Raw genomic sequence first — 15513 nt, forward strand, 5'->3', positions numbered from 1 at the left:
GATCGTCAACTCTACGCCCTCCTTTGTTTTGATAGTTTCCGAGATATCCGCGTTCATACTTGCGATTTTTTGAAGTTTGTGGGCGGTTTGTGGGCGTTATAGAGAGCGTGTCAAACTTTTTCAATCAATAGGTACTGATGAGAACAATGCATTTCAGTTAAAATTTTTATTCTAGCATCAAAACTGTAGGAGCCACAGTTTTGGGCGGTTAGTTGGCGTTAGAGTGGGCGTGGCACCCTGCTGAAACATACTTGCGCTGCACAAGAAGCTCAGGAATCTGCTTGCCAAATCCCAACAGCCTAGCTCTTATAGTTTCCGAGATCTCAGCGTTCATCCGGACGGTCGGACAGACGGACATGGCTAGATCGACTCGGCTAGTGATCCTGATCAAGAATATATATACTTTATGGGGTCGGAAATGCTTCCTTCTGCCTGTTACATACTTTCCGACGAATCTTTTGTACCTTTTTACTCTACGAGTAACGGGTATATAATGTATATTGAAAATAAGATTGGAAACAACACATTGCTAACGGTCACTTAAGAAGGACGATATGAGTTTGATAGGGGTGTCTGAAAATTGCACAGGATATCACGGTTAACTGTGTCGTAAGCTTTGCTAAAATCAAGGAGTGTCAGTAATGTAGTCTGGTTGTTGTTGATTTCTTTATGTCCTCGGATGTTTTAATTATTGCCGTTGAACAGCTTCCGAAAGGACGAGACCCGGATTGATAATTAAACATCAAATTGTTATCAAGAACGAATTGTTTTATCTGAAATGCCATTATTTGTTCCAGGGCTTTCGAAAGGAATGGAAGTATGGCTGTAGGCCTGTATTCGTCGTTGCCCTTGGTTATATGTAGGTTTTAATGTCGTTTAGGCCAGTCGCGTTTGATTTTACTTTTAGGATAGCTTAAAGGACATTACATTGGCTTACACACATGAAACTAAATCTATTATCACAGCTAAACAACGGAATTGTATTTAGGTACGAAATTGAGACTATTTCGGATACTGGAACATTAACGAAGATATTCCTGAGGTAATCAACATCAAGGTGTAATTGCTGTTGAGACTATTTACCTATTCCTAGGGTTTTTAAAACTGACCAAGTCTGCTTTGAGTTAATGACATTGTCAAATTTTTTACGGTAGTATAAGCCTTTGGCTTGAGATATTGATCTGTGGCCATTCCTTCGCAGCTTTCTAAATTTTTCTTACAAGTCATTCGTCTTATATCTTTGCCATTTTTTGTACGCCAGATTTCTCAAGCTCTTTAATCCTTATGTCAAACCATGGTTGTTGACTTGTTTTAATGACTTTTTGCATAAGGGGACTATATTGATGTACATCAGAAAAATACTGGATTGAAATTTATCAAGCTGAGAGTCAACTGACGTCATTGAATAAATGGAGTCCCATTTGTAATGTTGGTGTATGCTTAGGTTTTTGAAGTCTCCATATTCTACGGTGATTTTGTTAAACTATGAAGTATGTTGCATTGTCTCGGACGTTTTCAAGTTTTACGAGGATTACAGGATCTACCAATGAATCTTGAATTTGGTTTTAACTCTAAATATGGGCTTGGTTCTCAGGGCTGGCGTGATACCGAGTGAGAATCAAAGCGCGTTTAGAACGGTTTTCAGATTCTAAAGCCTAATACTCACATCGACGAAAACCGCGATCTAACCATAGGAGTAAGCGAGAGGCAAACAGGCGGCTAAAGCTTTTCGTCGGGTCTGTTTTTCAGCGCGGTACTCAGATGAGCTTAGGAAATACCAGAAAAAATACCAGATTTCGGGAGTGAATTTTTGATGAACGCCGTTAGCCGCGGCCCAAAGAATAAGAAATTTAATCTTTGGCGGTGTTTGTACAGAGGCGGTGGGGAATTTAAAAATTTTAAATGGAAGAAAAACCCCAAAAACGGTTAAAGGAGGTCAGTGCAGATGAAAAAGGACGCCTAATCCAAGCTTTTGCCCTTTATTGTGGGACTTGACCGACAGGAAGCAATACCACAACAGAGGCAAATCCGCAGAATAGTTGAAGTGCTGGAGGAGATCCTCTAGAGAATACCAGTGGGAAGGAACATGCCGAGTTGGACTTCGCTCTCTACATGGACATCTGCCAAGCGTGTCCTCGCAAAGAAAGTAAGATCTGGCCAAAATAATTTGGTTGCGTTGTACTAATAGAAGGATCTTTTTAGCAGAACCACCAGTAATATGATCTCCGAAGTCCTCTCCATTAGGACTCCGTAACCTCCATAACCACCAGCTCCTTGGCAGCTTAAGCGGAGCTGGAGGACGCGCTGCCTTCTACAGGGAGGAGGAAAATAGGGCGCCCGCTAAGGAACAGTTGGAGGAGCCATGTCCAGCCACTGCCAGGATGCTGGGCGACTTCCTGCAGCATCAGCGGATCAACCCCGTTCCCAATCCGGCTCCCACTTCCTCAAGGTCCAATATGCCCATGGGGACTCGGAGCTGGACTGCGGTGGCGCGGGAAAGATGGCGAAGCATTCGTGGGACGTTAAGGAAGCTTTAAACTACAAGTTTACATAAATAAATACATTCGTTGAACATTCCATTTATTTTTATTTTACTTTCTTTGTGTACCAGCAGACTCCTCCTTTTTAAATTTCTCCAATTGATTTGTTTTCCGTTTGGCAAAAAGCCCAGCCGCTTGACAGTAAGACCATGCTACATGCATTGCGGGTGAACTTTGAAAACTTCGGTCACACTACAAAGAATACGATTTTTCGACTAGTGAAACTCTTAGCCGATCTGAGTACTAGGCTTAAGTCTGTACGAATGGGACGCCATGCATCCGCAGATAGCTCGCTTTATATCATTATTGGTCGGCACCTCTAGACTGTTTGTTACCTTATTTGACATTTTTTTTTTAGTGGAGTTCCTTAGATGACTTCTACTCTATGTACTCACTTTCTATTCTCATCCTATCCTATTCTTATAGAATTTGACATTTAGATGGGTATTTTTCAGAGCGAGAAGCATACACACAGTATTCACTAAGAACGGCAACTGTAAAAAGGCCCTTCAGTTTTGGCGTTACGTGGGGTGATATGTCTTCATGCAAAAACACTCTGCCGCTGTCGACGTCAGCAGAGAAGTGGTCGCAGCTTCGAAGACTACTAACGAAAACGGTCGGTAACGAAAAAGAAGCATGTATTTTGTAGATTTTCCTCTCTTTCATTGTCTTGAAATCCAGTGCTTTTTGCCTTTAATCGGCGCTTGAAAAATCGGAATTCGGTGTTTCCGCTATTCTCTCTTCTTGCTTATACGCCTCGGAAAAAAAAACTGCATCTCATTCTTTCGGCGTTAGTCGACAAGCGTTTTTTATCAGTGCGTCGGCAATTTTAAGTTTACAAGAGCGTTGACAAGATTAAGATAGGTGATAATTAATTAAAAGCAATTAAGTTATGTACATTTAAAAATTATATTTATTTTCAGTATTGTGTATTGACAGCCCGAACGACCCTGAACATTGTTTTTCATTAGAAAATAAATAAGTTATAAAAAACCCAAAAAAATAAATAAATTTTTTAAAAATGTATACAAATAAAAAATGAATTTTATTTTAAAAATCTATTTTTAACAATTATTATCAATGACCTTTTATATAATTTCACTTAAGAAATGCCCAAGGACATGTCAAGGTGTGAAATCGCGATTGACTTCGAAAAAATTTACTATGAAGCTGATATGTTGTGAAGAAGCGGACTTCCTGAACAAATGTCTATATGGCCCGTCTACGGGAGGGTCGATTTGCATAGGGCCGAACAAAAAGTGTTTTGAGCGGCTTATGGGTGTTAGTAGTAATGGCGAATTCAATATATTTCGGTTTAAACTTGTATCTCAGAACTTTAACTGAATGAACCACAGTTTGGGCGGATTGTGGGCGTTAGAGTGGGCGTGACACATAAGGGCAACAAACTTGCGATACACACGAAGCTAATGAATCTAAAGCCTAGTACTCACATCGACGAAAACCGCGAGCTAAACATAGGAGTGAGCGACAGGCAAACATGCGGATAACGCTTTTCGTCGGGTCTGTTTTTCAGCGCGATACTCAGATGAGCTAAGGAAATACCATAAAAAATACCAGATCTAACGAGTGAATTTCGATGAACGCCGTTAGCCGCGGCCCAATAAATAAGAAATTTAATCTTTGGCGCTTTGTGCAAAAGCGGGGGGGAATTTAGAAATTAACAAGGAAGAACGATATAGTCGAGTACCTCGACTATCAGACACCCGTTACTTAGCTAAAGGGCCAAAGGGAAATGGAGATATGCAAGCAGCAAAGCGACCACCTACCACCTACCGGCGGTAGACAGATTTAAGCGTTATGGGCGTTAGAGTGGGCGTGGCAAATTTTTTTTTGGATCAATCGATAGTTATTGACGAGACCAATACACTTTAGTTAAAATTTTGTATCTAGCATGAAAATTGTGGGCGCCACAGTCTTAGGCGGTTTGTGGGCGTGGCATATTCGCGTAACAAACTTTCGCTGCGCTCAAGACTACGGAATCTTAATCTGAAATCCCCATTCTCTATCTTTTTTGAAGTTTGTGGGCGTTAAAGTGAGCGTGGCAAACTTTTTGGAGTCAATCGATAGGTATTGATAAGAACAATACATTTCAGTTAAAATTTGTATTCTATCATCAAAACTGTAGGAGCCAGTTTTGGGCGGCTTGTGGGCGTTACAGTGGGCGTGGCACTCTGCTGAAACAAACTTGCGCTGCGTAAGAAGCTCAGGAATCTGCACGCCAAATCTCAATAGCCTAGCTCTAATAGTTTCCGGGATCTCAGCGTTCATCCGGACGGACAGACGGACATGGCTAGATCGACTCGACTCCATGCAGGACTCCAGATACTTGGTAGCTAAAGCGGAGATGTAAGACGCGCCGGCTTCTATAGGAAGAGGAAAATAAGGTCGGCCGCTAAGGGACAGCTGTAGTAGCCATTACCAGTCATTGCCAGGATTCTGGGCGACTTCCCGCAGCATTAGGCGAATCAACCCCGTTCTCGATCGGCTTCCACTTCCCCAAGGTCCAATATACCTATTGGGATACGGAGCGGGCCTACAGAAGGCGCAGGGAAGATCGAAGCAGCCGTGGGACGAGAACAAAGCTTTAAGCTACTAATTCACATAAATAAAAGCATTCATTGAACATTCTTTTTATTTGTATTTTAATTTTTTTGTGCACCAGAACTCTTCTTTTTTAAATTGCTCCAATTGATTTGTTTTCCGTTGGACAACAAGCCCAGCTGCTTGACCATGCTCATGCACCATTCCTCATGCACCGCGGGTGAACTTTGAAAACTTCGGTCACACTACAACGAATAAGATTTTTCGACTAGTAAAACTCTTAGCCGATTTGAGTACTAGGCTTAAATCTGAAATCTCAACTCTCTAGCTCTTATAGTTTTCGAGATCACAGCGTTCACACGGACAGACGGACACGGTTAGATCAACTCGTCTAGTGATTCTTATCAAGAATATATATTTTGTGATCGAAAAAGTTTCCTTATACCTGATACATACTTTTTCCAGAATACGATATACCCTTTTACTCTACGAGTAACGGGTATAATTAGTTTTGTCCTTTTAAGGAAACTTTCAATTTTGTTTTAATAACGAAATTAACTTTCGAATTTAATGAATCATTTTTTTCGATTGAATAGCGGCATTAGAAATTAGTAGGCTTTTACATTGGATCAAAATGCAACACAATAACGCACAAAAACGAAGTAAAAATCAAAGATAGAGAGAACGTGTCTCGACTATCAAAAACCCGTTACTCAGCCTCTAACCAATTTCAATTTATTCTTTTAAATAAATATCATCCCCTCTAAAGTAATCCCCCCGATAAAATACACCTTTTCCAACGTTTTTATACCCGTTACTCGTAGAGTAAAAGGGTGTACTAGATTCGTCGGAAGGTATGTAACAGGCAGAAAGAAGTTTCCGATCACTAGCCGAGTCGATCTAGCCATGTCCGTCCGTCCGCCCGTGTGAACGCTGAGATCTCGGAAACTACAAAAGCTAGAAAGTTGGGACTTGGTAAATAGATTTCTCAGCTCCTTGCGCAGCGCAAGTTTGTTTCAGCAGGGTGCCATGCCCACCCTAACGCCCACAAACCGACCAAGTCACTGGCGCCCACAAGTTTCATGATAGAAAACAAATGTTAGCTGAAATGTATGTCTCGTCAATACCTATAGATTGACCCACAATTTTGATGCTAGAAAAAAAATGTTAACTAATGTATTAGTCTCGTCAATACCTATCGATTGACCCAAAAAAAGTTTTCCACTCCCACTATAACGCCCACAACGCTTAAATCTGTCAGCCGCCCACATAATTAACATTGCATAATTACGCATTACAATCTCGCTTTGCTGCTTGCATATCTCCATTTCCCTATGGTCCCTTTAGCTAAGTTACGGGTATATGATAGTCTAGGTACTCCACTATAGCGTGGCGGTACTCCACTATAACCAAATAGTTCCTTTTCGGTATAGCCATCAGCGCCATCTTGGACTTTTTTTATCTTCTCAATCATTCCCCGGAGTGGTCTCTTTAGATTTGGGGATGGCAATAAGTCACACGGAACCAAATCAGGGGAAAACCAAGAGTTGTTGTAGCCCATAATTCTGATCTTTTTAGTCGAATTGCTTCATGCAAACGACGCATAACTCTCAAATAATATTCCTTATTAACAGTTTGGCCGGGTGGAAGAAATTCATAGTGCAACAAGCCACGAAAAAAGAAACAAACAAATTCACCTTACTTTTTAAAGTATAACTTCAAGTAGAAGCGAAGAAATGCTAACATTTTTATCTAGCAGTCCGGTAAGTACTTAGCCTCACCGCCCGATGGCATCACTATCGCAAGAGAAATTTACTATCGTGTAGTACATTCTCGTAGACGGCTACTGTCGAAATTTCAGCCGAATCGGACTCGTAGTTTTGTTTTAACTGCGTGTGGAATCGGACGTGTCCGCGGATTTTAGAAAAATGGAGAAAAAGCAATATCGGTCTGTCATTTCATTTTTTTTTTGGAAAGGAAATCGCGCAGCGATGTGTACGGTGACTCTTTTCCTTCGATGGCGACCGTCAAAAATTGGTTTAACGAGTTTCAACGTGGTCGCACGTCGGTTTTTGATGAGCCACGCCCAGGTGCCCCGAAAACGGCTACCACGGAGGATAACGTGACAAAAATCCACGATCTCGTATTTTCAGACCGCCGATTGAAGATAAGCAAGATAGCTGAGACAGTAGGCATGTCAAAAGACCGCGTGGGTCATATCCTGCATGAAATTTTATGCATGAAAAAGCTGTCGGCGCGATGGGTGCCGCGTTTGCTCACTCCGGACAACAAACGCAACCGTGAGACCACTTCAGAGCAGTGTTTAACGCTGTTTTAAGCGCAATCCGAAACATGGATCCACTGGTACACACCAGAAGAAGGCTAAGACTGTCTCATCGGCTGGAAAGGTGATGGCCACCGTTTTTTGGGATTCACGAGGCGTGGCAAACTTTTCTTTAACTATGGATAGGCATTGACGAGACTAATACATTTCAGTTACATTTTTTTTTCTAGCATGAAAATTGTGATCGCCACAGGTTATTTGCGTAGCAAACTTGCGCTGCACACAAAACCACGGAATCTAAATCTGAAATCCCAATTCTATATCTTTTTTAAGTTTCCGAGATATCCGCGTTCATACTTACGATTTTTTAAAGTTTGTAAGCGGTTTGTAGGCGATAAGGTGGACGTGGAACACTGACGAAACAAACTTGCGCTGCGCAGGAATCTGCATGCCTAATCTTAGTATGGCACCTTTAACAGTTTCCGAGATCACAGCGTTCATACGGACAGACGGACATGGCTAGATCGACTAGGCTTGTGATCCTGATCAAGAATATATTTACTTTATAAGGTCGGAAACGCTACCTTCTACCTGTTAGATACTTTCCGACGAATCTAGTATACCCTTTTACTACACGAGTAACGGTTATAACAAGAACATTGCCTAACAGGTGAGCTGTCGTGACGGACGCACCTGCAACATACAAAAGATCTGATATCGGACATTGTAATGAAAAATGTATCTTTACAAAATTGGTACACTTCTTTAAAATCATCGGTACGCTTCAAGCATTTGGCCTATAAAGCACTTCCAACATACAAAAGTTCTAATACTACATTTATTGGATAAATAAATTCACTTTAATAAATTCTAAATAAAAAAAATAAATAATTTGCGCCTCTATTTTCATTCAAACTTAGCGTTGTTATCGGCTACTTTGCGCACATATCAGAAAGCGGCTTGTGATTCGGATCAGGTGGTTATAGGCTGCCCCCGCGGTACCAGCATTTCAATCGAGTTTGCTCAATACAACAACTTCGTGGCAAAGGGTAAGTTAACAATGCACTCACATTTTTAGCTGTCGATGCTTATTTACATCTACATGTAATTTTTCGGATTTGTTTTTAAAGATGGCTTCAGCATCGAAGAACTATGCCCTGGGTCTGGGAAAGCAAAACCTGAAATACGGAGTAGGACAAAGCACTTGCTTCGTGGGTCCATCTTTGGCACACCCTCACTCAAGATACCATCTAACAGATATATAAACGTTGGCTACGGCCTAGACATTCCAGCACAACCAGTCGCTGAAGATAGCAGCACCAGTGTTACTGGCTCTGAATCGGTATTTGGCACAACTCGCTCTGTTGACAAAGTAGAAAATACGGATTACAACAGTGAAAATGCTCTGGAAAACTGCATGTGGCCAAATGCATTACAGGTAAGAAAGTCAAAGTCAACTAAATGCTGGTTGTTTAAAACGTTAGGCCTGCCACTTTGCTTGACAATTTTTTTAAAAGGTAGAAGGAACCTATATTGTATATGTTGCAACAAAATTTGTCAGACCGAAAGCCACTTTTCCTAAATGCTTTCGATGTGTGGCCAAGTGACCACGATATAGGCTGCGCAACTTTTTCTACAACATTGGCTAGATCGACTCGTCTAGTCATGCTGATCAAGAATATATTTACTTTATGGGGTCGGAAACGTCTCCTTCACTGCGTTGCAAACTTCTGACTGAAATCAATATACCCTCTGCAAGGGTATAAAAATACAGAAATGTTGCGCCTCTTATTTTTGATCGAATTTGTTGCTTAACACCCATATTAGGTTCTGCACACACTCTTTTGTAACCATTTTGGTTGCACGCATTCAGTTGTTCTTTATGTCCAGCACGTTTTTTGAGGTTCTACCATCCTTTCGTAAATTGCGGTTAACTATTATCCAATATCTTTTAATTGGGCGAAGTTCAGGGCAATTTGGTGGGTTTTCCTCTTTTAATGTAATATTTATGCCTTTTGACTCAAGCAACGCTGTGGTGGAACTAGCATTGTTTTGTATGGAAATTGTTGTTGGAACTGCTTACACTTTTACACTTTTCAAACGTTTGCAACGCAATTGAATACCCCAATTATCTTTCTTATAAAATGATATCTGACGTTTTTTTAGGCACTCTCGTATAAACATCATTGTTCCTTTTGTGAAGAAAGAGCTGGTTCTTCAACCACAGGTGCAATTGGCCTGCCATATAGCCCTTTCTCGCCAAATTTTTCACGGTGTTTTTCGGATACCAAGTCGTTAACAGTCCCACCTTTAACTTTTGAGTAAAATTGTGGTACTCGTAATGTTTTTGAGTCCATTTTGACATAAGTTTCATTGTCCATAATAATTTGCACTGCATCAGTGAGCAACCGATCATAAAGCTTTCTCGCTCTCTTTTTGCCGACTTCCATTTGTCGCAGACTTTTTTTTGGAACTTTTTGTTTTTTATATGTTCTAAAGTTAATGCCGCCGCTTTATTCTTTGTATCATACTTATTCTTGTTTTGTGCTTTTTTGCCAAATCTCGAGCAGACATTTCATTATGTTTGTGGATTAAGGCCAATACTTTTTTATCAAGACTTTTAACTTTAGGACCCTTTTTTCGTCCAGCTTTTGGAAAATCATTAATAGAACACGTCTCCCCAAATTTTATTATAATGTTTTTAACACTTTTAACACTAACTTTATAGCGTTTACCTAATTGTCTGTACGACACACCTTTTCCGGTTCAGTAATTATGCGCAATTTTTTTGCGAACTTGCTCTTCGATTCGAGGCATTGTCGAAACTAAAGGATAGATAGTGAAAATAGAATATGTAAACAACGCAGAATTTATGAAGCTTTCAACGGTACTTTTCCCAGCACGATCGAAAGCTTGCTCTTCGGGAAATTGGAGCTAAAAAGTGTGCAGTTTCTTTTCGGTATATTCCTTACATGTATACGCCAACAAATTAAATGTATGAGCAAATATTTTTGTTTGGAAAGATCAGAGTTAAGTTTAAATGTTAACAGAATCCACAGCAATACATGAATGTAGTATTTTTACGCGTTTCGGTATTTCTGTAAACAAGAAAAGCTCTAACGCGTTTGCTTAAGTTTCCTCTCTCTTGCCTTCTACGATTCTACGCGAAACGAATCTGGAGGAAGAAACAGTTGAAGTCAGCAAATAAACATTATAACGTTTAAGAAATCCCGCAATTATTACTAATTGAGCTGGGCTTGAAGAACATAAATTTTAAGCTGCATATGAACGCAAAATTTGGTAACCGTGACAGGACCCACACATCAGTAAAGTTCGCGGTTAGTTAGCGGATATACATTTATTTCATAAAAGCCGGGGAACAATCCGACATTGGCCAGCCTGCAACCGCAGCATATTCAGTGTGATCGTCGTTGGAGTCATCATCAAGGCACCCACTAGGTTCCCGCAAATCAAAAGGTGCAACATCGTTAGTGGATAGGAACGACGCAGATCGCAATCTCTTGGAAAATCTCTACGGGCGGGATTACTACGGCCAAGACGATTCCCTCCCTCTACCCGACCAGTGAGATTTGCCGCAAAATAACCTGCAACATTCGCACATAACAACAAGCCACGCGGTAAATATAACATTGCGTGTCACGCACACAATAATCTGTGAGTATACTTGCAAATACATACAAACATAAATTTATTGCTGGTTGTGTGATCACTTTGCTGAAGGTGGTAATTTACGGACATAAACAAACCGTTGCCTTACGCATACCAACACGTGCTGATTTTGTGTCTGCTTTTTGCTCAAAAACATAACGCCGGGCTACACACGTGGTACAGTTTCGCCTTGAGGTTAGCTTTTCGTCTTTTCGTTGAACCGTAGTCCCTCAGCTCTCTACTCTGCCGCACTTTCCCACGACGGTTCAACATGAGCAATGGAAGCCAACATCGAAAACTTAGCTGCCAGAGTGGACAGGAAGTCCGATGCAACCGAGCTCACCCTCGAAGAGTGTGATTGTCACTTACAAATCTTAGAGTCTAACTTTCGCCAGTTGTGTCAATCGCAAAGAAAAATTGAAGAGCTGATTTATGCCGACGTCGGTGGAAACCCTGTTCATTACAGCCAAAAGCAAAACAAAATCTCTGATGAGTGTATGCAACCATTCAGCAGACGTCAGTATTTTGAATGCCTCTCATTCTTCCCGATTGCCAATCTTGAAGTTGCCGCACTTCGATGGTAAATATTCAGACTGCAAGCGATTTGAAGTTGATTTTACAAATCGCGTGCACAGTGACTCTGGAATCTCAGCTATCGACAGATTTATTTATCTGTTAAGTTGTCTATCAGGCGCAGTCTTGGAAGTAGTTCAAGCATTCCAGGTCACTTAGGAAAATTATTCAAAGCCATTCAACTTGCAATCCATATCCGATTCAGACGCTACGAGTTGCAACGCCTTGTGGACACATCATCAGCGATCCGAAGATCATTATTATCTTAATCAACGACGTCATGAACGCTATCATAAAAAACTTGCTCCTATCTGAGGTCGATGCCGAAACAAGGTTTAACTACGATGAGAAGCAATCATTTGAAAAGCTACATGACTTGGACGAGTGCTGCTAGTTTCTGACACACCGCTGTCAATATTTGGAAGGCCGATCATGCGCCATCACCAAAGGTCGAGCCATCGACACACAGCAACGGCAGAAGACAAACCAAATACATTTGTCCAAATCGTTCATCACAACAAATTCCAGTTGAACATACTGTGACTAGGGCAGTCACTACATCACACATTGCAAGTCGTTCTCTGCGCTTCAACTCACGCATCGGAAAGACTTCGTAAGAAATCACATGTTATTACTGATTTTCCAACCAAATCTCAGTGCAAGGTTTGTCAGGGCGCTCATCACACTCTTTTGCATGCGTATAGCCCAAGTCCAACTAAGGCAGATTCGATGACAAGCCAACCACAACAGAGCCTGGTTTCAGAACACGCTGATTATAACCAGCACAGCAGACCTACGGTATTTCTAATATCGCGCGCGGCCAAAAGAGACATCATACCTACAGCACTAGTGCAGATCAAGGATGGATATGGAGACTTCCAATTTGTTTTTTTTGCGTTTCTCAGGCCATAAGTGGGGCTTCTAACACTACTCAAAGTTTCTTAAGTTTCGACGTGATCAAAAGGATTGGCAACAACCAGCCCAGCTAACCAATTGACATCTTACAATGGGACATTCCGAATGGCTTAGTTTTAGTTTATCCAAACGTTGATCAATCCAACAAGGTCGACGTGCTCATCGGAATAGAAGGATTCTTCGAGGCCATCCGCAGCGGCAATTGCCATTTTGGCCCAGGAATGCCCGCATTCATCAACACAGCATTTGGCTGGATTTTCGATGGAAACGCATCACACTTCGTAAATCCATCAACCTACAAGTGCAATATCGTTCAGGAAAGGATGTGAAGGAATACAAAACCGCACCTCAGAGACTCAGTGAAGAGGAACAGCTTTGCGAGAAACATTATTACGACCGGGTAGCTCTCAGAAATGACGGCCGTAAGTAGGTGCGGCTCCCCTTTAAAATCGATCAAGAAAGGTTAGGGCAAGCGTATGATAGTGCATTCAAACGACTCATAATGCTGGAGCGCAGACTCAATCGCAATCCATCACCGAAGGAAGCCTATTTCCAATTCATGAGAGAATATATGGAGCTTGGACACATGTCTCGCACTGACACAGTGGACATAAGAAGGACACATTTATATATTCCCCCTCACTGCGTTTTGCTGACGGAGAGCCTAACAACCCCTCTTAGGGTTGTCTTCGACGCAAGCGCTAAAACGACGTATGGCCTAGCTCTCAACGAACTTTTAATGGTAGACCCAACCATACAACAGGATCTTATCACGACTCTTCTTTCATTTCGATTAAATCGGTATGCACTTTCTAGCGACATATCAAAAATGTATAGACAATTTTTAATGGATGAAAGAGATCGGCGATATCAACTCATTTTGTGGAGAGAGTCACACCTTGCACACTTACCAGTTGAACACTGTGACATACGGTGTATCAGCTGCTTCGTTTTTGCAATTCGCAGTCTTTTCCAAAACGATAATCTGTATGAACTTGGAACCTTTTAAAACTAGACCTTAAAAACATTTCGCAAATACAAGTTCCGCGCTTCGTATTCACATAACCCACAACAAAGGAAAAATTCACAAATATGGTGGATATGGGTGTTGTTTATACTTGCGCACAGAAGTCGACGGAGTTATCAGAATCCACTTTCTATTCGGCAAATCAAAGGTAGCACCCATCAAAACTCTGTCCATCCCGAAATTAGAACTCTGTGCAGCAGCTCTACTTAGTCGCACTTACCACAAGTTTCAACTGCAGCAGTACATATCAAAGGTGTACTTTTGGACTTACGCAAAGACTGTACTGCAATGGCTTCGCAAACACTCATCAGTTTTGCCAAACTTTGAATCCCATCGAGTTTCTGAACGTCAGCAACTAGACCAAAACATCGAGTGGCGTTATGTGCCCACTACCAAGAATCCCGCAGACATAGTGTCTCGTGGCTGTGGCGGTTCGGAGATACAAGGAAACATGTGGTTCGCCGGTCCAAACTTTCTCAATCTTTCAGAAGAGGACTGGCCGATTCTCAAGGAGTCTGCTGCTTCATGACAAGAGACAGATCCTCATTCAACGTTCAGCTAAGAACCTCGTTCATCAGCAATATTGATGTGAGCATCATTGATCAAGTGATCAATAATTCACCGTCTTACATGAAATCTTTGCGAACCCTTTCTTTTATCAATCGCGTTTTCAATAAAGCTTCACCAGCTTATAAACCGATTACTCAAGACCTTGTTCATGTGCCAACAACCGAGCTCACTGACACGTGTTTAACACTTAGAAATAGGTTTGTTACGCAAAAATAAAGTTCTTCAGCCAAGCATGCAGGCTCTGGCACCCTTTCTTCATGAAGTCAAGGCAAGAAATGCAACACTGGTCGTGGTTCGAGTCGGCGGAAGATTTGCAAATGCACACATGCCGTTTGACGCAAAGCACCCACCGATTCTACCTAAGGATCACAAATTCACAACACTTTTCGTAGAGTTTCTTCACAGGTCAAACTTGCACGCCAGACCAAAGGTGTTGCTATCCTTGCTGCGTGGAAAAATGTGGGTTATCAACGCTCGTGGCCTAACGAGGAAGGTGCCTGTACACGTTGTTTTCACTACCGGTCGCGTCATGGGAAGCCTCCCATCTGACCGTCTACTCGGAAAACGTCCATTCTTAGTCACCGGAGTTGACGTCCTACGACGACGTCCTTTCATGACGTCCTACAAAATAAGAAGCAAATCACCGTACAAGACATATGCGTCAATCTTCGTCTGCTTTGCCTCTAAAGCAATCCACATTAAGCTTGTGACTGACTCGACAACTAACTCATTTCTATCTTGTATCCGAAGGATCATCGCACGCCGTGGACTTCGCAGACGCATTGTATACGACAAATTTCGTCGGGGCAGCTACTAAACTAATGGAGTTCAAACGTGCAGTCTTGAGTTAGGAGAGCATCAGCTTGCTGGAATCCTACAGCGCCTGCAAGGGCTTCGAATTCAGCTTCGTACCTCCCCATGCGCCCCATTTTGGCGGCCTCTGGGAAACCGCAGCTAAGTCTGCCAAAACTCTCCTGGTCAAGAACGTCGCGGAAGCTCACCTGACCTATGAAGATCTTGTAACGTTGTTGACAGAGATCGAAGCGATCTTAAATTCGCGACCTATCGCTCCTCTGTCTGACGACCCGAACGATGCTTTCGCCTAACTCCAGCTCACCTACTCATTGGTGGTCCACTTCTATCAGCACCGGATGAGCACCTTCAAGTTTCATCTGCTAAGGACGACGCATCTTAACTCAGCTCTCTGACACGATGGCAACGAATAACATTCCTGGAGCAGCAATTCCGGCGCAAATGGCAGCGCGACTACATTCATACCCTGCAGAAACGAACTAAGTGGACTCAACCCCACATCAAAGATGGCCAGCTAGTGATCATTCACGAGGACACAGTGCCTCCACAGCACTTAGCAC

The 15513-nt window shown here is 42.0% G+C and overlaps 1 protein-coding gene across 3 annotated transcripts in view; it reads left to right on the forward strand.

The window, feature by feature from the left end:
- Positions 1-15513, forward strand: part of LOC119562331 — a 200608-nt gene that overhangs the window by 73893 nt on the left and 111202 nt on the right. For all 3 annotated transcript variants that reach the window (XM_037875491.1, XM_037875492.1, XM_037875490.1), the window contains 2 exons: positions 8307-8435; positions 8517-8824. In XM_037875491.1, the coding sequence (XP_037731419.1) occupies positions 8307-8435; positions 8517-8824 (437 nt within the window). The remainder of the gene's footprint in view (positions 1-8306; positions 8436-8516; positions 8825-15513) is intronic.

The sequence above is a fragment of the Drosophila subpulchrella genome, unplaced genomic scaffold (assembly GCF_014743375.2).
Source record: "Drosophila subpulchrella strain 33 F10 #4 breed RU33 unplaced genomic scaffold, RU_Dsub_v1.1 Primary Assembly Seq422, whole genome shotgun sequence".
Lineage (NCBI taxonomy): Eukaryota > Metazoa > Arthropoda > Insecta > Diptera > Drosophilidae > Drosophila > Drosophila subpulchrella.